The sequence below is a fragment of the Tetrao urogallus genome (genome assembly GCF_951394365.1).
Source record: "Tetrao urogallus genome assembly, chromosome: Z".
In the NCBI taxonomy this organism is placed as follows: Eukaryota; Metazoa; Chordata; class Aves; order Galliformes; family Phasianidae; genus Tetrao; species Tetrao urogallus.
Window position 1 is genome coordinate 15853753 of NC_136816.1, and position 23242 is coordinate 15876994.

At 38.5% G+C, this 23242-nt stretch overlaps 2 protein-coding genes across 2 annotated transcripts; one reads left to right on the forward strand and one right to left on the reverse strand.

The window, feature by feature from the left end:
* Positions 1–1039: 1039 nt before the first annotated feature.
* On the forward strand, positions 1040–14008 carry POLR3G (RNA polymerase III subunit G; the record flags this gene model as incomplete). Its single annotated transcript, XM_079548561.1, has 7 exons — positions 1040–1159; positions 3706–3835; positions 8306–8368; positions 9132–9182; positions 12334–12404; positions 13286–13414; positions 13922–14008. 7 exons carry the CDS (start codon positions 1040–1042, stop codon positions 14006–14008), a joined length of 651 nt encoding a protein of 216 aa, XP_079404687.1.
* Positions 14009–19910: 5902 nt separating this feature from the next.
* On the reverse strand, positions 19911–22424 carry LYSMD3 (LysM domain containing 3; the record flags this gene model as incomplete). Its single annotated transcript, XM_079548226.1, has 2 exons — positions 19911–20564; positions 22173–22424. The coding sequence occupies 2 exons, from the start codon at positions 22422–22424 to the stop codon at positions 19911–19913; spliced, it is 906 nt and encodes a 301-aa protein (XP_079404352.1).
* Between the last annotated feature and the right edge of the window lie 818 nt (positions 22425–23242).

Below are 23242 nucleotides of genomic sequence, written 5' to 3' on the forward strand. Positions count from 1 at the left end.
AAGAGTTGATAGCTATTATTGGTCTTGTGCAAAGACAGCACTCTGGACTCCACTTCACCGAGCACGTCAGGCACCTAAAGCAGAATTCATGGAGGCATGGCAGGGCAGAGGCCTGGTCATCATGAGTGATGAGGCAACTGGGGCAACTCTGATGCTGCAGCCCTGACCAGTCTACAGTGCAGTGCACTGGTAAAAGTACAGGGCAAGTTGTTCCACCATGCCAGATCTGCACCTGAAAGATGTGACACTCTGAAAGAGAGGGAGCAGACATAGTTATTTGCTGGCCCAACCAAGGGTGAAAGAAACACCACATTACTTCAGCAGGGAGCCTTCCTAGCCCCACCACTCAGCCATCTCCCGCTTCCTGATGGTACAGGGTCAGACTGTGACTATGGCCCTGGCATGTCCTTGAGCTCTAAGTGCCCTCCCTGCACCACCTGCCCAGGTTGCAAGGGATAGAACCTGAGGAAAAGGCCTCAAGTTACACTGGAGAGGTTTAGACTGGATGTCAGGAAGAATTTCTTCATGAAGTGGTTGGTAAAGCATTGGAAAGTGCTTCCCGGGAAAGTGGTAGAGTCACCACCATCCCTGGAGGTGTTCAAAAGGCCTAAGGAAATGGTGCTTAGGGACATGGTTTCTTGTTAACCTTGGTAGTGTTAGTTGCTTGGAGATGATCATACTGAAGATCTGTTCCAACCAAAATGATTCTGTGATTCTACCTTGATTGAACTCAAGTCACTACATACACTAAGCTTTATACGAAGAAAGTATTAATGCATATGTTATTAGTTAATTTCTGTCTTGCAAAAATACCTAGTAGAAATGAGGGGAATAATTTTATTTAAAGCATTAATTAAATTTATAGCACCTAAGATGGGCATTAAAAACATTTGAAATTTGTATGGCCTTTGAGAGTGCTTTTAAAGTTACTTCAATGCTTGCTAAACATTGGGTTTTATTCATAATTTTATATGCAATGTATTTCATATACGTAAAAAATTAAACCTTTTAAAATTTTTAATATTTTCAGTAACTTCAAATGGCTGGGTCAGGTAGAGGAAGAGGACGTGCTTCATTTACATTCAACATTGAAGCCATTGGCTTCTCTAAAGGTGCAGTTCTACCTGATGTTGTGTGTAAGCCTCCACCGCTATTTCCTGTAAGTATTGAAGCTTTCTTTGGTGCTCTTGGTGTTCAGGTAAAGTGCATTCTCTTTCATTTATGTATTGGAATGAAATGTAAGAACAACTCTAAGAACTTTAGGTCAGTTTTTAAATACTTAAAGTGAATGATCAGTTGTTGCTGGTTTTATCATTATTGTTATCTCTTCCTGCCCATTTGCTAGCAATTGTATCCCTCAGTAACCTAGATAGCTTGTGACATGCTCGTTCATTAGTGACCTCACTGTAATTTGGTTTTCTGGATGCTGCAGTAACAGAAACTGGATTTTTGAACTTGCCTGAAATGAAGTTATACTAGTGTTTCAAGTTATGACTGTATCTGATTTAGAAATTTTCTGTTGATTCAAACACAGAAGGATTTTGGATGATTATCTTGTGCTTCAGTAGCCAGAATGTGAAAAATAATTTGAAAACAACAGAAAGATGTTTTATGTAATTAAGGGTATTGAGATTGGACATTCTGAGTGTGTTTGGAACGTATCAGAAAATTAAAGGGCAAGAAAAAGTAAGTTATTTTCTTACCAAGCTGAGTTTTGCTACGTAGTCAAACTTGGACAATTTTGAGGCTGAAAAGTTTTTCAGTTTTCAGTTTTATATGAGAACTTCCCCTTTGTATGAGGATTGTATGAAATTTTTCTCAACACATTATGATATGAAACTAGCAAGTTTGGCATGAAATTGGCGCTATTCTGATATTTACCTGAATAGTTATTTCACACATGGTTTTGATTTACTGAAGCAGATGTTATGTTAATGTCTTAGTCCACCATTTCCCTTATAATTTAAATGACTTCATTGATTTTAAGTCATCTAAATTGTTCCTAGTGTCATTATTATCTGCTTGATAGCACTAGGATACTGAATTATGTGTGAGTACAGATTCTGCAGTTACAATCAGTGATGGAGTTGCTTTAGAATTATTAATCCCATATCTGGTGTATAACCCCTTTCTAACGTATACACTGGGGAAGCTGAAGATGCTTTTTTTCCATTGAAAAATTGAAGTAACTCGGTATAACTAGAACTGGCAAAAATAGCATGAATTACATTTAAAAATTGGGCAGTGACCAAAAGTGTGATCTTACAGCTGTTCACTGACTTACACTGAAATTATTTTAAGCAGTGAATTGTTGATCGTGTTTACATATTTCTTTTGATTTTTTTTTTAATTGATTTCCTGTAAATGCAATTAGAAAACCAGTTAAGGTACATACCAGTTAAGGTATATCAGCATACCATCAGCATCATGAGAGATTTAAAAAGCAAAAAAAAGCTGAAATTAGTAAGCTCCAGCTGTGGAATCTGCGATAATGTTTTGTGGTTTTCAACCAACCACTCAGATATTAATTGTGCACCACCTGTCAGATGAGAGAAATATTATGTAGTTACAACATAACTGATTCCATCACTACCTTAGTTTGGCATATATTTTAGAAACTTTTTATTACATGTCTTTTCAGCTTAAGGATTTATAGTTCAAACAAACAAAAACGGCCAGAAGAATTTAACAGTTTACTTACCTGAAGAAAAATTGTGATGTGGCGGGCCTGTGTGCTATCTGATTGTGATATGGTATTAATCAAACTGTGTTATTTGGGGTAATCATACATAATATACGAAGGGTTGTCTGAAAATAATGCTTTCTATTTCATGATGTTGGCCCACACCGTCAGAGGCAGATGTTGGTTGGTATGATAGTAGGGGTTGAACCTTCCCACCCATATTCTGTTGCATTATATTGCTGTGCAACAGATGGCAGCAGAGGGGCAGTCTGACTGAATGGCGTCTGACGTGGAAGAGCAGATAAAGAAAAGGGTTATCACTGAATTCCTCCATGAGCAATAAGTGACACCCACTGACACTCATCGACGCTTGCTGAACGCCTAAGGAGACCCAACAGTGGATGCGAGCACAGTGAGGTGTTGGGGGGTGCATTCCAGCAGTCGCTACAGTGACAGTGGGCCGCCTCTGCTGGTGCAGGTTTTTACGAGCACAGCTTGCAGGCTCTTATTCATCGCTGGTGAAAATTCATAGTTAATGGAGCTGACTGTTGAAAGATAGTTTTGTTGCTGAGATTTGCTCCATCTTTGTATCTGTTGTAGTTTTCCTGGAAATAAGTAGGAGGCATTTCTTCCACAGCATCTGTTCAGTTAAAATTCTGTTTTAGAAGCAGTTAGGGCTGTTTGACTAAAGCAGTGGTTTCTGGTTAAGTTAGGTTGGAATGAAAAATTGATGTTGTTCTTTAAGAATCCTTTAAGCTTAACATGATTATGAATCACAGTTTCACAAATCTACCATTTTCTCCCTGATTGCCTGATGAATTTTTGTAGAAAGATACAAAAAGTTATGAAGTGTAAATTTAAACAGTTATGTATTTTAGAATGCAGTAAAGTATACTTGCAATGTAATATGCAAAGTTGCATTCTTCCATGATTATGTGTGTTTGTTGTAGTTTTTTTTTTAGTGTTCCTGCATATGTGATGGATATCAAAGACATTGCAAATAATAAAAATAATTTGTACAGAGTACAGAAAATAAGCCAGTGCCTCTGAAAACAGGAGACGATGAAGATTACATGTTGGCCTTAAAACAAGATTTTAGAGGAGCTATGAAAAAAATGCCATATTTTTTGGCAGTAGAAGAAGATCATGAAGGTTTGTTTGTGTGCTTTTTATTTTTATTTTTATTTTTATTTCTGTCTTCGGTATTTATTCCATGAGGGATAATGTAGTGAAAGGCATGTGTTGAAAATACATTTAGTATTGATAAGGGAGAATGAGAAAGAGCCAGAGTAATATGATAGGAGTGCTCTCATTTGCATTTACTGAAGTTGCAGGTCACCCATACGAGTGCTGTACCTTGAAAGCAACTGCTGTGTTAAAAAAGCAAGGTATTCTGTTTGATATAAAGTAAGAAACATTAAGACCAACTATTTGTAGTTCTTTCAATTATATGATAATCAATACAAACTACATAGGTATTTCTACCTGCTAAAAATACTGTAAAAATTTTGCATTGGAGCAAAGAAATCCATAGTAAATATAAGATTTGAAATTCAGCTTCCATTTTAACTATGTAGAGGTGAACTTAAAACAATAAATATTTTAGTTAATAGCTGGACATTCTAAAACGTGCTCTTTTAGAACATGAGCTAAAAAGGTTGGTAAGATGCAGAGAAGATCAGGAAAGACTGAGAATTCACTTGAAGCAGAAAAATCGAAGTGAAAGTAAAGTATTTATTGAGGTTTGCATCAGAAGTATCAGAAGCCAAATTTGAAGACAAAACTTGATCTTACTGCATTAGAAGAGAATGTCTTTTAATTAAATGTAATTAAACATTGACAGCCTTATTATTGTTTGATAAAAATAAATACTCTGCTATTTGATAACCATTCATGCATCATTACACTTTTAAAATCCAAGCGTCCTGGTCAGAAAACAGAGCAGGGATAGAAGGCCACAGTGTGTTTACTTTGCAGTTGCAGTATTCTAAACCTAGCAGCCACTGTAGCTAATCACTGGGGGGAGTGCTTTTTTTCACTTGTGACTTTTGCTTCTCTCTGTTATCCTTCTAAGTGCTGATTCTCAGTGCTATAAACACCACGCGCTAACACAGGAAAAGAAAAACTATAGCATGTTAGGAAATTTGTGTCAAATTCAAGGCCCAGTCTGTGCTGTCTCTATCAAGCTTTACTGTTTAAGAATCTGGAATAGCCAAACATTAGATAATCTTTCCATTGCTATAATGCGGTGATTTCAAATAATGAGAACTCACATAAACTCTAAAACATGAGGTTTAATATCCATCCTGAAACCATCAAAGTATTTTCTAACTCTGAGTATTCATGGTAGAGATATGATACAGCTACATAATCTTATCCCCTCTTGAATGTGGGCAAATTCTAGAGGTTCTTGAGACTGTGTGCAATTCTTTTTTTATTAGCTTTGAGTACTGTACTCTGATTAATACACCTTTTTGACTTATTGACTCTACTGACTTGTTCTTGCACTAAAGTACTACTTAAAAAGAAGAAACAGACTGCAGTATGATAATACAGCTTCCAGTGGTCCCTGACCACCTTAATTTTTTTTTAATTTGAACACATATGTTTAGCCACGTGTCTATGGTGTTTCAGTACCCTTTCAGACATCTTCTGGTGACCCTGAATTCCTACAGAGAGCATAAAATAGTTTCAGAGCTCAGAGTTCTCACAGCAGTCAGAGATGCTGACTATGCAGACAAGTAAACTCTTAGTTTTGAAACAACAGGAGATCTGATCTTCATTTCTAAATCCTTTTATGATTGTAGAAGAAATAAAATTACTCTTTTTTAACTCAAATATCTTTCATCTCTCATGTAAACAAATTTCAATCTTTCCAGATTCTTATCTCACCAGAGGTTTTCTGTGCTCTTGATCTTTGTCAAGCTTGAAGTTTGCTATTTCCATCTGAGACACAGAAAAGGAAACTGCTGAGCCTGAAAGCATGTCTGAGTAGTTTCCAAGGAACCAGCCACCTTGAGAATGTTACCTCTGTTTTCCAACTTTGCCTCATGTGGTAGTTCTATCTCTTAACCATTGTTTTTGTGTCCTTTTTTCTGAGTGTTAGTGCTGACTATGCTCTTTAATAGAACTGCTAGCTTTGACTGTTTTTGTACAAAAATTGGCAATTGCAGGTAAGCAAGAAAAGAGCCACTTCAGTTCTTCTCAGTGTCTCCCTGAGGAAAAGTTGGTATCTTGCCATAACTCTCTACAAAACCTTTAGCTGCAGAAAAATACCTCTGTTTCAGTGGTTCAGTATGGTTACATCAGTGGTTGTCTGCAGCTTAAATAGCTTGCTCTCATCTAATTATTCTTAACTGATCTTTTCAGTAATGTGGTTTACAACCCTTTTCTTCCTTGTGTTTCATCTAAACATCTGGTAGGATTACAGGAGAGGCAAAGTGGGGACTGTTGGCAGAAATTTCTTAGATTGGCTTTGTTGCAAGAGCAAATGAATTTTTTTAGACTGCCAGCACAACATCTGTGAGCCAAATGGTCATTTGAAGAGTGAGAAGGGAAACATTTTAATTAGGTAGGACCAGCTATCTGTCTTTCATTATTCATGTAGTGAAGGAATGTCATGTCTAATAGTACCTGGCAATTTTGGTGCATTAGTATACCATATGTAGATTTTCATCATTCATTTCGAACTTATTTTGAGCAAGTGGTAGGTGTATTCTCCATGGTCTCCATTTTCTTTACTTCCTAAGCTACGAATCATTCATATTTTTCCTGCAAGTATACCTGCTGTGACTGGGTGATTGTCACCTTGACAGTGGTTTGGAATTAATTCATCAGCTGTGAGCTGCAAGTCAGGCAGGCGCATTTTTTTTACTGATGGCATCAGCAATTAATTCTTACTAAAGATCACTGAGCTGAAGTCAAAACTACTAGTTTATTTCCCCATGTTGCAGCATCTATGAAGGCCATCTATATTAGGTGCCCCTCCAGACACTGTCATTTTAGATGCAAGATTTTTTCTGCTCAGTTTTAAGTAGGTCTTCTGCTGCCCTCACCACTGCTAAGTTTAAAATTTGAATTTAATTTCTGATATCATCTTTTTCCACACTTTTCTCCAGTATGTTAGAAGTCTTCTACTGCATAGATCACAGTCTGTTTTTTACTTCTTGTACAATACCCACAAAAATAATCCCTGTTTGAGTAATGAGATATTACTACAACCAGAATATACAGTTTTGTGTGTGGATATTGCAATTGGGCATGGTGATTGATAAGAAAAAATAAAACTGGTTGAGATTAGTTTTCTCATTAAAGATTGTGCAAGTATGAATCCATATACTTACACTGTATAACTACTATGTTATTCATACTGCATTTCTTAATTTATTTCTTGTGCCCAAACTGAGGAAAAATGGACAAAAACATATTGTTAGAATTTCAGAAACATCTTCTTGCTGTAATGCAAAGTTTTGCCATTGCAAAAGTACTTGAAGCCCTGGGACTTGGTGATGATCAGTCATTCAGAGATGACTTCTGAGGCCTTCTAAGACCTTCTAATTCTGGATGTTTCTAGGCCTTCTGAGTCCTAGGAATTTTGGATGCTTGTTAGGATTAGAACGGTGACAATGTCACTAATTTTCTTTTTTTCAATCACAGAATGACAGAAGGGTTGAGGCTGGCATAGGTCCATCTGTCCCTACCGCTGCTCCAGCAGGAGCATCCAGGGCAGATTACCCAGGTCCATGTCCAGGAGGCTTCTGGTCTTGTTTAGCCTGGAGAAGTGAAGGCTTCAGGGAGACTAATGAAGGTGTGTAGCAGTGACACAGATTGCCCAAAGAAGCTGTGGATGGCCCATCTTTGACAGTGTTCAGTGGCAGATTGGATGAGGCTCTGAGCAACCTGCGCTAGTGGGAAATGGATGTTGGAACTGGATGGTCTTTAAATTTACTTCAAGTTGAAACTGTGTTATGATTCTGCAGTTCCCTTGGGTTCTATTTCTGAGAGATTACTACTCTGTTATGAGGAAGCTGTAGACCAGCTCCCCGTGGATGGCAGCTCAACTTCCTGGTCCATCTGCCACTCTCACCACATTTGTGTCATCAGCACACTGCTGAGGATGTGCTCTGCCATCATCCAGATCATTAACGAAGATGTTAGACAGGACTTGGACCCAGTGTTGGCCCCTGGACTTCCAGCTAGGCTTCATACCACAAATTACCACTCTGTGGTGCAGCTGTTCAGCCAATTATCAGTATGCCTCCCTGCCTGCCCTTCGAGCCCATACATCAACAACGGGATGGAGGGAATGACATTGATGGAAAGGACATGCCTTCAAAATGGGGAGCAATATTCTTCCTGGTTTTTATTATTTATTTATTGGTTTTGGTTTTGAGACCTAGGGTTATAAAATCCAGGTTTTTCAAGTACTTACCATATGATTAGTTCTAGGAATTACCATGAAAACTGTTATGAAACTGTTTTTAAGTGTTGTATAACAGTGCAAGAAACTGCTTCATGTGGGGTAAAGAGGATACGCTTGTATGTTTAATTACAGGAAAATACCAAAAACACTGTGAGTTGCCTTTCTAATAGATTAAAAAATCTTTGTGTCTTTCCCTACAGCAATTGAAAGGTACAGTAAAAAGTACATGGATGATGAAAAGGAGCATGCAGCATGGACTCCAGGTAATACCTGAGAATACCAAAGGCTGTTTTGGTATTTGCCTGGGTAATCTGTTCTTCTGAAATGTTTGATTCCAAATTTTTAAAGTAATAAAATAGTACATGCATCCTTACCAAAGCATGTAGTCTTTGTTGAGAGTTAGGCCCTTTTGGTGTTCTCAGATCAAAGGGAAGTATTGTTTTGTCTAGAAAAGAACAAATAAATGTGATTTTATTTTTTTCTCATTCAAAACAGCTAATTCTCAGCAAAAAACGCAAGCTTGATCTCTACAGCTTTCCCTCTTTGTTATTTCCCATGCAAATGCCAGTTCTGAACTGGGAGAAAATACAAAAGTTAAGTACTAAAAAACTCCACCAACATGGTTTTTCAGTCACTGTTACATTGATTTTATGACATTAAACTTTCACAAATATATCTGAATAGGTCAATGTTGCAGACTTGATACTGTATAATTTAGAGGGCATCTGGGACACTGGAAGGACTGAACTTCGTCTGACTAGGGTAGATGCCAGCTTTCATTAAGTGGGTAAAATGCTGATCCTCTTTATACTTCATCCTGAAGTACAGGTAAAATTCAGCAAAATCGTTGGGATTCAGCAAAATCTTTGGGTGCTAAAACAATTAGACTTACAAATCCTTTATGACCTTATATGACAGAGTCACGTGATGAAATCAAGCACAACAGAGGCAGTCTTGCTAAGTGAGATGAGGAGAATTACTGCTGTAAATCATTGTTTATAAGTATTAAAGCTACTTTCTGTACAGATTGGAGAAGACTTCCAAGAGAGATGAAGCCAAGGAAAAAGGTGAAGAAAGGTAGATAATGTATTTTTAAATATTTTAAAAGATTTCAAAAAAGGCATGCTAAAGCTGGTTACATGGACCTAATGAATAGGGATTTTGGTAGATTATTTTCCAAATAATTGAGTAGATTGCCTGGCTTTTAATAATTTGCTAGCTGCTAATATGTAATATTGGAAGATTAAAAATGCAAAAATCTTTTTGTTTTGCAGTCCATCTTCTATTTAAAGAATAGCAAGCTGTTCAAATTTTCTTCAAATTTTTGGTTTCTCAATTAAATTGTATATTATTTTGTTGACTTGTATTTTTTTAGGTCTTTTATATGTAATTTAATGTAGTTTATTTTCTATTTCTCTGGTTTTACTTTTTTTGTTTATTTTCTTCTGCAGAATTGTGAACCAGATCCTTCAACAGCAGTTGGAGCTGGTATTGGTTGCTCTTTAAGGAAAAGAAATCTTTTTATTGTACAGCATCAGACGTGTATTCATTTTTAAGAGTGTTTTTGTTTTCCAGTATGCATGACTATTATTTTCAGTTCTCAGTAGAAGTCTGTTGCTTTGTTGATGTGAAACAACACTTGGCCTCTGTATCTAGCTGTCTGTTACATACAATTGTTTACTTTCTTGCTCTCTTTGTCCAAGTCCTTCATATGTCATTTTTCAGTTCAAGGATAAAATAGAAAAAGGAATGGGAATGTGCAGTAGTCATGGAGACTGGCTCAGCTGGAAGCTTTTGTCTTTTAAGAGTGTCATTGAGAAGCATGGGAATAAAGGTAGACAGCAAGATTCAATTTCAATTAACTACTTATTTGCAAAATCCCTCAAGAAGAAATGAGTGCATATCCATTTTCTTTCTTTTTAAAAAAGAAGAAATTGCACTGGCTTTTGTAAGCCTGCAGGCAATAATAAACTCCCCAAGATTCTGTGCAATCATAAATGCCAATCCAGTATCCCTTTGATATACTAACATTCTGATTATCACAAAGAATCATTGGTCAGTGCGTTCTTTATTTCCACCATCTTCTGTGCATGTTTCTCAATTTGCTCTTAAAAGTACATTTTCTTACATAATTGTAACAGCAAAGATCAGCTGCCCACCTTGATTTGATTGTGTAAAAAACCTGTTTCTCTAAAAGCAAAAATCGTGAGGTTTCAGGTTTTTTGAGGGGAATCTTGGTGACATGGAGATCATACAGAAGTCATGTTACTTTGTGTTTTGATGACACCCATGTTGGGTGACACTTCATAATCGAGTGGAACAAAGGTGAGGGAGTGAAGTGAATTTTATCTGCACTGATACACAGACAGGTTTCCTACAATTCTATTGTCAAAGATCACAGGAGTGGTTTTTGGGTCATTACACTATATGTGCAGGGCTGCCTTCATTTTTGACCCCCTTTATGACTTCCCTGAGTGTTTCAACTTAACACCTGGCCACATCATTTACTGACATAACTTCAGGTAGGGTTTCTTATCTCCCACACTTAGGCTGGGCTGTGGACCACTATATCTGAAATATCAGCAATACCTCCAAAAAAAATAGCCCAAACCAAAATTTTTAGAAAAACACAAGCAGTAAGCCAACTGGCTTCAGCTCCTGTATGCACGTGTATACAGCAATCGGATTTACTCATGTAAGACAAAGCACTGTAAGAACTGCAATTTAAAAGAAAATAGATTGTATTGCCTTGCTGTTCTGCTTAAAGTTCTACATTCAAACGGTGGGCCTGTGCCTGTAATATTACAGTTAGTTCCAGAGATTTCCACCATTTAGTGGAGGCTTTTGCGTATCTTTTTTCCACTTCCAAGCTGTTTATAGACATTATCTCTAAAAGTTTGCAGGTGTTTGTGCAGAGGTGATCATTTTGAATCACACTTACCTAAAGGCCTCCTTGTTCTGGATGTATTTGCTTTGACAGATGTGTTCATACATTATTACAGAGCAGCTTGACTTCCCTCAGCTATGTGTGGTGCTTTTGTCATTTAAACTCTTCCTGGGCAAAATACTGAAGTGAACAGAGTGTTATGATTAATGCTTTTGAGAAAAGGGAATTATTATCATAGCAGCTGCTAGTGCTCTGTTTCCTTAGACATTGGACCAAATAAAATACATCCCACATTGGACTACTGTCTGCACTGGAAAAGCTATCTCCTCCTTCCATCAGCACATACAATTTTCTTTCTACATGACTAGGTTTAGTGTACTGTGGTATAAAAAAAAAAAAAAAAAAAAGGGTGCTTGTTACATTAGTGCCTGGTCAGTAGCTTTCCGGTCATCAGAAGCTGTATAACTACTCCAGTGTGGAACCTACCCTGGCATTTTTACTCTGCAGAGAACAGCCATTATGTTGGGTACCACCCTAAGATGTAAGTTTTATGCAGGGCAGCATGGTACAGCAAGAGAGTGGAAGGACAGGTGTTGTCATGGAAGCAGGACATTTCTAGCTTTGCTACAGTATTTCTCAGCCCAGTGCTCTTTGTTTCTGCTGCTCAAACTGCACTCCTGGAACTGAGACAGGTGTTTCCCAAGCTTGGAGTGCTGCAATTCAGACAGCTCTGACCTGGTTACGGAGTCATACTTTCAACCTTTGCTCCATCATATAATGAAGTGGGATGGAATTGTAGGGAATAACTTGATAAAGGCTTTGTCCACGTCACAGTAATTTGTGGTCCAAAAGCCATTTAACTGCAGTAACCTCATTACCCCAGGGGAGGCTCACAAACACTTCTGTCTGCCTTTTTTTTTCACTTGAAAAGAAAAAATAATCCTTTCTCTCAAGTGCCCAGCTGTCATTATTTTGTACATACGTTTTATCTCCTCAGATGATAAAAAGTGACAACATATCTGTGGAGCTTTTTCCTAAAATCTTTATTTATTGTGGGTAAGTGAAGAGCATTTTGTGAAGCTAAACGCTGTAGTTTGATCAAAGCTTCCATCAAATGTCTGTATAAAATGAATTTCAAGCTGGGCCTGTAGACATCACTTAGATAAATCAGGCCATTATTCCTCTGTGATTGATCTAGCTCAGAGCTGAAGTAATTTTAGTACAGAGAGTATGGGATTTTCATGGCAGTTACTACTCTTAAGATAGAAGCTCTTAAAAGTAAATAAAAACATTCATTATTTTATATACAAGAAAAAATAATTGTTATGTACTTTATTTCAGCAGGTGCAAAACCAAAAAAAGCAAAGAATTCTGAGCCTAAAAGTAACGTGGATGTGTTGAAAAAAATTGAGGTAAGGTGTGCTTAATCTTAGAGAACTGTACAATACAAATTACTGAAGGGAAATTAATTTTCTGATACATGATACTATGATAAGTTTTTGGGATAACCACATCAGCCTTTCTGGCCTGGTCTTGTTACCTTGACTGACAAAAGTTCTGCAATATAGTATAGCACAAGGGGGAGGAGAAAGATAAAGCCTGGCAATGGAGAAACTGGTTTTGTTTGTTTGTTTGTTTGTTTGTTTTTTAATTCTATTTAAGGCCAAACACGTCATTCAGTTCTTCACAGTATAGCTGTGTGGCCTAATTGTGAAAAGTAGAGCTAACTGAAGGAGGAAATTGACCCAGAAAATTTAAATGGATGGTTTTTACAGCACTTTACTGCTTCTTATTGGAAATATACCCATTTGTAAGTTGAGAGCAAAGAAACAGAGAGGAGAATTTAGGAGGAAAGTTATTGTGATTTTGGTGCTGACTACCCACCAGGTGGAAATGGAAAGCTGAAAGGTGAAATAGCCCCGTTTTTTTTTCTTGATGATGTATCAGCACTTTGGTGCAGATATTTTACAGTTTGTGGTTACATCTTATCAGTATTTCTACTGTGAATTGCTCCAAGAGTGGATGGTAAAGGGAATGAATCATCTCAATTTATTACACAAGATTGACTTTTTTTTAGAATTGAAGTCCAGTGACTTACACTCAATAAAAAAAGTTCTTATAATATTCTAGCATTTCACATCATGTTGTCCTTAGATGTTGACAAAAAATATTTGTACAGTATTGTCAGACTACTCATCTTACTGTTAACTGCAGCGTAACACTTTGGTTGTGAGGAGGGTATATTGTTGCCATAATGTTAGATTATGCTGTAAATGAAAATGTCTTCTGACAGGAGTTGGAAAAGAAAGATGATGAAGAAGAAAAATCTGACGATGAGAAAGACAGAACAAAAGATAAAGAAGGTGAAGATGATGAAGAAGCTGAAGAGCCAGAAGAATATGATGAAGAGGAACATGAAGAGGTGCTTTATTTATTTTTCTGTTTACATCAGATCAGATCACAGTCATCGAGCAGCGTGTTGGCTCTCCCCAGCTTTTCTGAAGCAGAGGGAGAGCCACAGGGAAAGGCACTGTTCAATTAATTTTCCTTGTAGTACACTGTGTTGTAGTTAGGCAAGTGTTTTAGATTTGTTACTCCCAAACAGCTCTGAAATAAAGAGCTGGCCAACAGGAAATGTGTCCTGCCACAAACGATACATGAAACTCCTTATTTTCACCATCAAAACAGGGCACAACATTTACATTTTAAAAGGTTCCTCTCCTTTCAGATATAACAAAAATTAATTTTAAGTTTTCATATTTTCTTTCACAAGAAACTTACGTTAACAGTTCAAAAATTCTGTGCCCAACTAGTTTAAAACATGTTTCTTCTATAAATTGTCTCCTTCACAAGACTGATAATATAATGATTATATGTTTATTTATAAATATAGTGATAGTATTTTGGTCTGCAATATGTTTTCTTTTAGGAAAATGACTATATTTCTTCATACTTTGAAGACGGAGATGACTTTGGTGCTGGCAGTGATGACAATATGGATGAAGCAACATACTAGCTGCTGTTGCTAGGAGGTGTACTGTTCATGAAATAGAATCCTGGAGGTAGGCTGAGTATTACTGACAGAACTAATGCTTCAGATCTTTTCGGTTTAAGCTTACTCTCCGAAAACATATGGAACAATTTTTTGTAATTGTTTTTTGCTGTAAAATGGGATCCCAGATCCCACATTTTGTTCATTTGCTATGTTTTGCAGATATGCACTTTTTAAAGCTTCTCTGAGATGCCTACTGATGCCAATACATGGCCTCTGCACAGAAAAAGAACGTATCCATTTTTGTCGAATTGTGCCTAAGCATTTGCACTAGTCATTTCTGTGCTTTAGCTGTGAATTTCCTCTTAACTGGAGCAAAGCAAAAATAAAGCCGTTACGGATGAAAGCTGCCCATACTTAGCAGCTGACTTCTTTGAAGGAATTCGCATTAACTTCTGAATTCAGGTGACTGAAAATAATTGACCACTAAGCACTTTAATGTAAACTGACTTGAAAGAATTGTAGGAATACAGACTACCAAGATAATAAGTATTTTGAAGAGGTACTGTTCTAGTCAGCAGAACTCTTACCTTTAGTATATTATGTAAAAGGAATGATAATATTTAACAATATGTTTACGTTGCCTGTATGCATCAGTATAAGTGATTATTAGGGGTAATTTCATTTAGAAAGAATACAAAAGTATTCTTTAAGTATGAAAGTATGCAATTGTGTTTTCAACAGTAGCATGCAGTTTGAAGGGATAAGAGTTTTACTAGCTCCTCAGTTTTTCTGCCTGTTACGGCAATATTAACTTTCCTACCTCACAGAGCTGTTAAGTGAGATAGCAGATTATATCCATGTAACGAGGCATTTACTTACTTTTCTACAAAACAAACAAAATTTACAGAATGAAAACTAATAAAAAAGCACATACATTTCTCATGCAAGAGAAATATGTGGTAAAGCATGTTGATTGTGAAAAATTAGGAAAACATGAGTGCTCAGAATAGGAAAACTACAATGTTTAGTAACTTTTTAAAGAACCAACAGCCAAAATGTAAAAAATTTATTCCTGAGTTTAGAAGCTAGAGGAACACAGTGACAGAGCAGTCTCTGTGTCCCTTTGTCCTTTGACTATATAAAATATTTATCAATGTTATAATTTATCAGTTTCGTTGTAACATGAATGTGCTGTTCCTTCTAACAGGTTCTGTTGGCAGGACTAATGAAAATAAAATGTTTTAAGAGCAAGCCATTTCTTTTGTCAGTTTTCTTTGCAAGTGTGGCATTTTGTCAAGCAGCGCTTTACCTCACTGCTGACTAGAAAGTAATACTGCATTATTCTGTGGACTCCTCCATGCAATAAGATGGGGCATTCTGATAAATTATATATTAGTTCTAAAGAAAATTAAAATGCAATGTATGTCACACTTCAGAGGTAAACTAATTGCATTTTGAAGAACATTCAATAAACAGTCTGCTAAATTATATAGGAAATGTATTCTGTTCATTTTCTTTTGGCAACATACATACTAGCAGTTGTTTCTTCAACAGATGTGCCCATTTTATCTATGTGGTACATAACAGAAGGCACTGTAAACAAGGCAACCATGTTGAAAGGTAAACAATGAGAGAATCCCTGCAACTTGCATAAGGAAAACAAATAGAGTGCTTTTGCCAAGGGCAAAAGAGCCAGAGGGTAAACACTGGAAAAGCAATACTACATGTGTTATAATTTGGCCACTGCTGTGGCTAGCTTGAGCACATGACTCTTCTTTGGAACAGGGGACTTTCTTCATTCATCACCTTTAAAAGGTTAACTATGGTCACATCTGTTCTACACAGAAGCAATCACCGTGTCTCAGGACAGATCTTCTAGACTAGTTTAACAATGGTAGATAAGGTCAAAGCTTAAGAACAGCCTGTGCCCCGTGTTAAGTAGCTTCTGAAATGGAATGAGGTTGTATTGTTTCAGAGCCGTAATGCTCACAGCTGTTCTTGTAAGCTGATATTTCTAATTGCTTAGGATTTATTCCAAGACCATGATGTTTATAAAATGTAGACTGTTTGCTGGGTCTCAACAAATGTCAGACTTGGATAGATCTAGCTGAGGCTGGAGTTGAAGGACAGCTAAGCAAGTGTGTGTGTGCTTAACCTTCTTTGTGGGGTTAAGCTAGGACACTAACTTAATTTTTCATTCCTATTTCTCAATACTGTTTTCACAGAACTAACAAGTTCTAACAAGAACTTTATACAGAAAAGTTCCAATTTAAACAAGGCAGGCACAGGACAAACCTTTAACCTACCAGTTATGGTATTCTAGACATGAATGCTATATGCAGCTACTGCCAACAAATACTTGTTGGCCAAGGAATATTTTAGATTACATGCAAAATTAGCCAAAACGAATACAAGTAGAGGCTTTTTTATAATACATGCAAAATACAGTTAAGAATACATTATAAGCACTACTTTCACTGCAATCTAAAAAAGAACTTTTATTTATGTTCTTCTAAAACCAGAGGTGTGGAAGTATCTTAAATAAGACTTGCATCCTCATCCAGGATTATTTTACAAAGCTATACCTTGAATCTTTATAAAACAATTATACAAAAATTATCTGTGACAATATATTCCAAAATACAGGTTTAAAGCATTTAAAATTTTATATGATCCAATAGTGCAATATGCACTTAAATTTCAAACCTACTTCCTGACCAATTCTGTGTTGTAGTTAATCTATAATGTGATTTACCATGCAGTTTGTTTTGATATTATAAAGTCTAAAAGACTAGCTTTATATCAGATTTTAATTTCATACTGAGGAGTTACTTTATTTAGAATATGATGCATTGCCACTCATGTGGTACTTGGGAAAAGACCTGGGAAAAAGTAAAAATACCTGCACCTTGCAAATAGCAAAACCAGCTGTTGTTCGTACTTAAGTCCAACATAAATTCTCCTCCCAACATTATATTTTCTGATAACAGTAACATTCTGATTTAAAAACATGCTAATAAAATACTCTACATAACAGTAAAAACATGCCAGACTCTTGGTCAGAGTATACTATTGTTCAACAAAACTGCTTTCCCTTTTTTTCTTTTTTTAAACTGCTTACCATGCCACTTTCAACAACTCAGTGACAGTAATGCACAGAACATTCTAGAAGTCCAAAGCCTGGGATCCACCAAAGAGCTACTCAACTCCAACACCACAGGAAAAAAACCAACAGTTAACAGTTAGCTAAGTGAAACGGCAGTGGAAAGTAAGGCCACTTTGAATGTGATGGCAGTTTAGTACTTGCCTGTTAAGGTACATGTGGTAAATCAGGCTTAATGTTACATGATCCCAGTAGCTAACGTTTCTTATGAAATTAAAGAATTAAAAATGTTGAGGTTTCAAAACGTATGATGAGGAAAAACAGCAAATAAGCTTCAACTAAAAAACTTGACAAATTAGGCAGCAGTTCCCAGCCCCAGGAGGAACATGGCTCATTTGTTTTAACATGCCAAAACTGTTATCTGGACAAGTGCAAGTCACCTATTTTTAAGTTCACTTGCTTGTAATGCTTTAACCATAGAAGCTGCATCACATTAGCCACCACATATTATTTCACAATACAAATTTTTGTAAACCTTACCCAGAACTGGAACTTGAACATTCATACTTGTGTTATTAGCATATGGTTTTCAAGAGAAGAAAATTATTTAACAAGATTTTTGAAAACCATGTGTTACGTGAAACATGAAGCCCACACTGACTTGAATTCCTCTCCTTCTGTGGAAACTGTGAGCAGCCACACTGTCACCAGATATACTACTTTCACTGAAGTGCTCAACAGCCACTTGTTCACAGATTGAACTATATGATGCTTTCCTTGATGCTTTATGCTACACTTTCAATAAAATTTAAGTAATGCCTCCTATTTTACATTAGCCCATGATGTCAGAGGAGGATGCTGGTGATATAGCAGTGAAGGTTGAACCTTCCCATCAATACTGTTACTTTTGGTCACTGTGTGACTGATGGTAGCAGAGAGGCAAAATAACTGGCACCCACTGATGCACGCTGAACATTTACGGAGACCAAACAGTGGTTATGAGCACAGTGAGGTGGTGAGTCAAGTGTTTCAGCAGCAGCAACAACAATGTGAAAGACCACATTCTGGGCAGCCATGCACAGCTGACACACTATGGAAAGGTGTCTACTCTGCTCACATCTGCAGATCAGTTAATAGCAGTAAATATGTTGAAAAACAGTGTTTTGTAGCTGAAAATTCACTTTATCAAGCAGTGTTATTACACTCTTTGTAAGCAGTAGTTTCCACCAAAATAAGTAGGAGGCATTACTTTCACAGCAACCTACACACATTAATCCAATTTATGTTCATACACTCAGAACACGGTGAATAATACTTGCCCCATTTTTGGGGGGCAACAGATAGTGGCACAAGTCCTTCCTCTCAAAATTCAAAAAAATAATTGCTTTGTCAGATTTTTTCATACTGTATATACAGTCAAGACAATCACTGGAGAGTTTATGATAGAGTTTAAATTGAAGTTAGTGATATTTTTTCCATTTCTCCCCTTTTTAGTCAGACTAAAGTCAGTTAACTTCAGCTTTGGTAACATTACTTCAGACAGGACCAGAGACATTTTACTTCATAAGGCAAATATAACAAAAGATTACAGGAATACATCAGTTTTTATTTAAAAATGTTCAGAATACACAAGAACCTCTTTTTTTTTTTTTCCTGTATGAGAAGTCCTGTTCTTTTTTGCTTGTTTTCCTCCTGCAGCATTTTCAGGCAGAGAAGAAAATAAGGTAGAAAATAAGTTTGTTCATGAAACCAAATGAAACATTCAAGAAAAGAGTGGTTGAAGAATACCAACTAGAGAACAGTGTGAAGCTGCAACTGGTCTATTCTGCTGCAGTGTCAGTTTCTTGCTAGCAGCCACTGAATCTCATCTGAAATTTTGTAGATTTCAGGAAAAAGTTGTTATTCCAGATTCATGGGCTAGTGAACATTAGCACATTCAGAACCCAGTGGTAACCACTGTCTGAAGAATCAGTTGCTTTTACACTGAGATCAAATGGAGGAAGAAAAAGTCATTACCATAAAGATTAATGAAGCAATCACAGCGAAGTGTCACACATCTCCACTTATTTCATTTCACATACAGCTGGCCAAAAGAGAAGTGCAGTCCAGTCAGGTCAACTGAAGGATACCACGGGGAGGTATGTGAAGTTCTAAAGAAAAGATCCAACTGCTGAAGAACATACGACATACGTAGCAACATGTATGACATCAACAGGAACCAAGCTACCCTTCTATCTACACTGAAAAGTACTGAAGAACAGATTGATCACAGGCACAAATTTTGAATATTCCACCTTAAGCATTAGCTACTGCCTCTGTGAAAGACTTCTAACAAAAAGTGAACTTCATAGTGGCAATTAATTACAGAATGATTGAGTTTTAAGAATTCTATAAGAAAAATAAAATTTTAAGAACATAAGTCTTAACTGGCAACTGTAAACTTGATATTAAAATGTCAAGTGTACTATGCATTCTATAAATATTTTAAAAGATAGATATCCCCAAATGCCCACTTCAGGGCTGTAAAATGTGCAGTGAAATTCCTTATGTGTTAGCTCAAACTACCTTCTTTTACTCTGTCATTAATTAGAAAACATACACCTATCAAAACAGAAAAAAGTGCAAAGCTTTAAAGACAATTCTGTATCTTAATTCATATCCTGATCTTGCACCAAAATCTCCTGCTTGAAGCATATTACAGGATTATATCACCCACTGAAATATCCTCAGACTGGAACACTGCCCATAAAGTTAAATCATACATCATTAAGTATTTTCCCTGCATTCCAGATGCATTTTGCATTGTGGTTTCATCTAATGCTATGCTATGTGTCTATGAATAACATTTGCCTGGGGTTTTCGGTTGTAAGGCTGGAAGTCTCCTTGACCATCAACAGTTATACTACTTGCTGGATTTCTTCCATTTTCTATTTGTTTCTGATGTGATGCTGCTGTGACAAAGGAGTGGGCGGATTCCATTGTAGAATGGTGACTGACATCTGCTTTCACCAAAACTTCATAATACAGAAGATAAAAAACGGGAGTTATTATGCCAATAATCAACATAATAACTACAGCTGTCCACCACCCTATCCCCCAGTCTGCTCCATAGTACGGATCCTTGCATTTTTTACTTCTACCATCAGTTTCAAAACAGACCTGTTGGGCTGCTAAGGCAGAAACCACTTCATTAAGGTTCTCTCTCTTCGTATCATTACACTTCACAATTTCTTCTATATCTCGATCCACTTCCTTTAAGAAGTTGCCAGCAGTCTCATTAGCAGTGAATTTATCAGAAGGTAATGCTTCCTGCACTTCTGGGGAATAGTGAGCAGGCCGAAGAACTGTTCTTCCTTTTGGAGACACATGTGTTTCAGTCAGTACACTGAACTTTTTCACTGGAATTTTGATAGACCTCAGAGCAAAAAAGTCTTGATCATTGATAAGATTGTTAACTCTCTTGATATCCGCAACCTGAAAGAAAAAAATAATAGTTGAAATAGCAAAGATCCACAGACGTGAACTCTCAAAAAAGGTCTGAATTGAGAAATAAAAATTCTTCCCTAATGAAGGAAAAGGATAACTTATACCCAAGTGGCCTCCAACCAGTTAGAGGTCAAAGATCAAACTTGAACAAAGTTAAAGCAAGGAGGTTATTGAAGGACCCTTACTTGCGATGATGACTTTGAAACTCATAAACTTCACTTAATGTGCATTGAACTATTACTGGAAAGTATCTCTGTTAAATGAACAGTACTTTGCCATCAAGTTTTGCTAGTAAAATGAGTGGCTATGATTTCTTAGTCAAATTCAAAACTTTTGAGTAAAGATTAAAATTTCTAAGTATCCAGTGCACCTGACCACAACTAGTTTTGATATTATTCCTGCTTTTGGGTGCTAAGGTAGAAACAAAGCTTAGTTTAGCACACCATCATCTTCATCAGGTCAGTTCTCCCTTTCCCTATTCTTGCTCAAAATGAATCTTGTTTTTCTCTTTAAGAGGCTCACATTTTAAATCTCAGTTAAAGGGTTTAACTGCCCTTGGAGAATGAGCAGCTTCATTTTCATACACCAGTTCCATGAAGGCATAATATAGAGTCACAAACCTCAAGATAATTAGCCTGATGATAATTAAGTACTTAAAGTCAGTACTTTTTTGTAACAGAACACAGAAGAATATGGAAATTTTGTCTCTTACAGGTGCATAACACCAGAGATCCTTCCTGTCCTCACTGGGAGGACATTATCTGCAAAGAAATTACAGACAAAAAACAAGGAAGTTCAGAGCAAGGTCTAGAGACCCTTCTCCTTATAACTGCTCCACTTAAAACAGAGATTTGGGACAGAAAAAGTCATCTGAGACAATCAATCAATGCCCACTACCTGCAGTAACACTGTAACATGTAAAGCATTTCAATTCCTATGACAGTGTATTTATTACGTATAACTAAATCAAACTGGCATAAAAGAGAAAATAAACACAGCATTCACCTGAGTGCTCAGCAAGCCTACTGCAATGCAAATTACGCTTTTTACCTAAAGCCCTGAACCCCTCGCACCTTCCCTAGAACTAAGAGTGCACACCAGTTATCCTCCAGCTATGTCTTACTTGAGGTCAGTCTAGACAGCTGTGCACAAAATGTCCAATTGCAGTGAGTCTTGAAACTTAAATTTAAGCCAAAGCCACGATGTCACGATTATCAAAAAGTTACACTGCGACTCTGGTACATTAGCTCACGGCAGGAGGGCTCTAATTTTATTACTGCCTAATGAATTAGATAACAGCATGACTTCTAGAAAACAAAGATCTTAAGTCTACCTCTGACCTTCGTAGAGCTGCAGGGCTAGGAGCTGGCACAGCTGACTTCCTACACCGCAGCAGAGGTCCCGGCCTCGGCCAGCACCATGCAGGCACGGGCAGCGACGGGAAGGGCACCCACCAGGCTCTCCGAACGCCGCCCAGCGAGAAGCAGAGATGCAGAAGGCCATGCACAGCGCTCGGCCCCGCGCAGCAGGGCGCTCTGCGGCAGCGCAACGCGCACGGCTGCAGGCGCCGAGCAGAGCCGGCCAGCGCGGACTCACCGAGCAGCAGTACTGCAGCGCGATCGCGTTCAGCGTGTCCCCTTCCTGGATGTCCTTCGTCAGCAGGATGATACCGTCCAGCCTGTCCCTCGACGTGCTCCGCCGCACCTTCTCCCTGCCTCGCGGCCGCAGCTCAAACACCTCGCCCTCCTCCTCGAGCCCCTCGCTCTCCCCGGCGTAGAGGTGGCCGCCGCCGGACGGCTGCGTTCCTGCCGGCAGCTGCAAGCTGCATCCCGGGCCTCTCCCGGCCATGCTCCCAGTGCGGCTGTGCGGGGCGGGCGGCAGACGTGGCACCCTCAGCGGGGCCGCCGGCCCCAGCGGAGACGCAGGCCCGGCCGCGACCCCCCCCTCGCTCCGGGGACGTGAGACCCGGCCCCTCTGCCCGCCCCTCCCCGGAAGCGGCCGGGAGCCGTACCCAGCACCGCCCACACCTGCCCCGATCCCGCCGTCGCTCCGCATGGCCGCCACGTCCTCACGATGGCCCCGCCCCGGGGCAGCGCTCAGCGCCGCCGCCGGAGGGAGGCAGCCGAGCGGGGCAGCGTGGGGCGGCTTTGCGCTGCGGTGCGCCGCGCTGCGGTACGGTGCGCCGCGCCTGTGCGGCCAGGGCTGCGGTAGCTGCTCGGGCTGGAAGCTGCTGCGTTTGTGGCAGTAAGAGCTCTTCGGAGGAACCCTTGTGCGCCCTGTTTCCAGAGTGCGGCGGCGTTGTGTTCCCGCCTGGCTCTTGCTGCGTATTGCTTTTGCAGAAGTTGCCGTGCATTTAGCATCACCCAGTCACGTTTTGTCCCTGAAGAAATACCGTGTTCAGCCCGTGCTGACGTATTTCTTTCACAAGAAACTGTAAATTCACTATTCTTAATACCGTTTGGGTTTCTTTTTTCACTTTTAAACGAAAGAAATCTGTTGCTAGAGAGAAGGAAGTGGTAAGAACAGTAGGAAACAAAAAGAAAACTTCCTAGCAAGCAGGGTTGGGCTGGGGGAAGTTTCTTCAGGCCCTGCAAGGGTGTGTTCCCCCACAGCAGGAGTCAGTAGACGCTCCACACAGCAGCTGGCAGCCCTGATGCCAGCCTGGG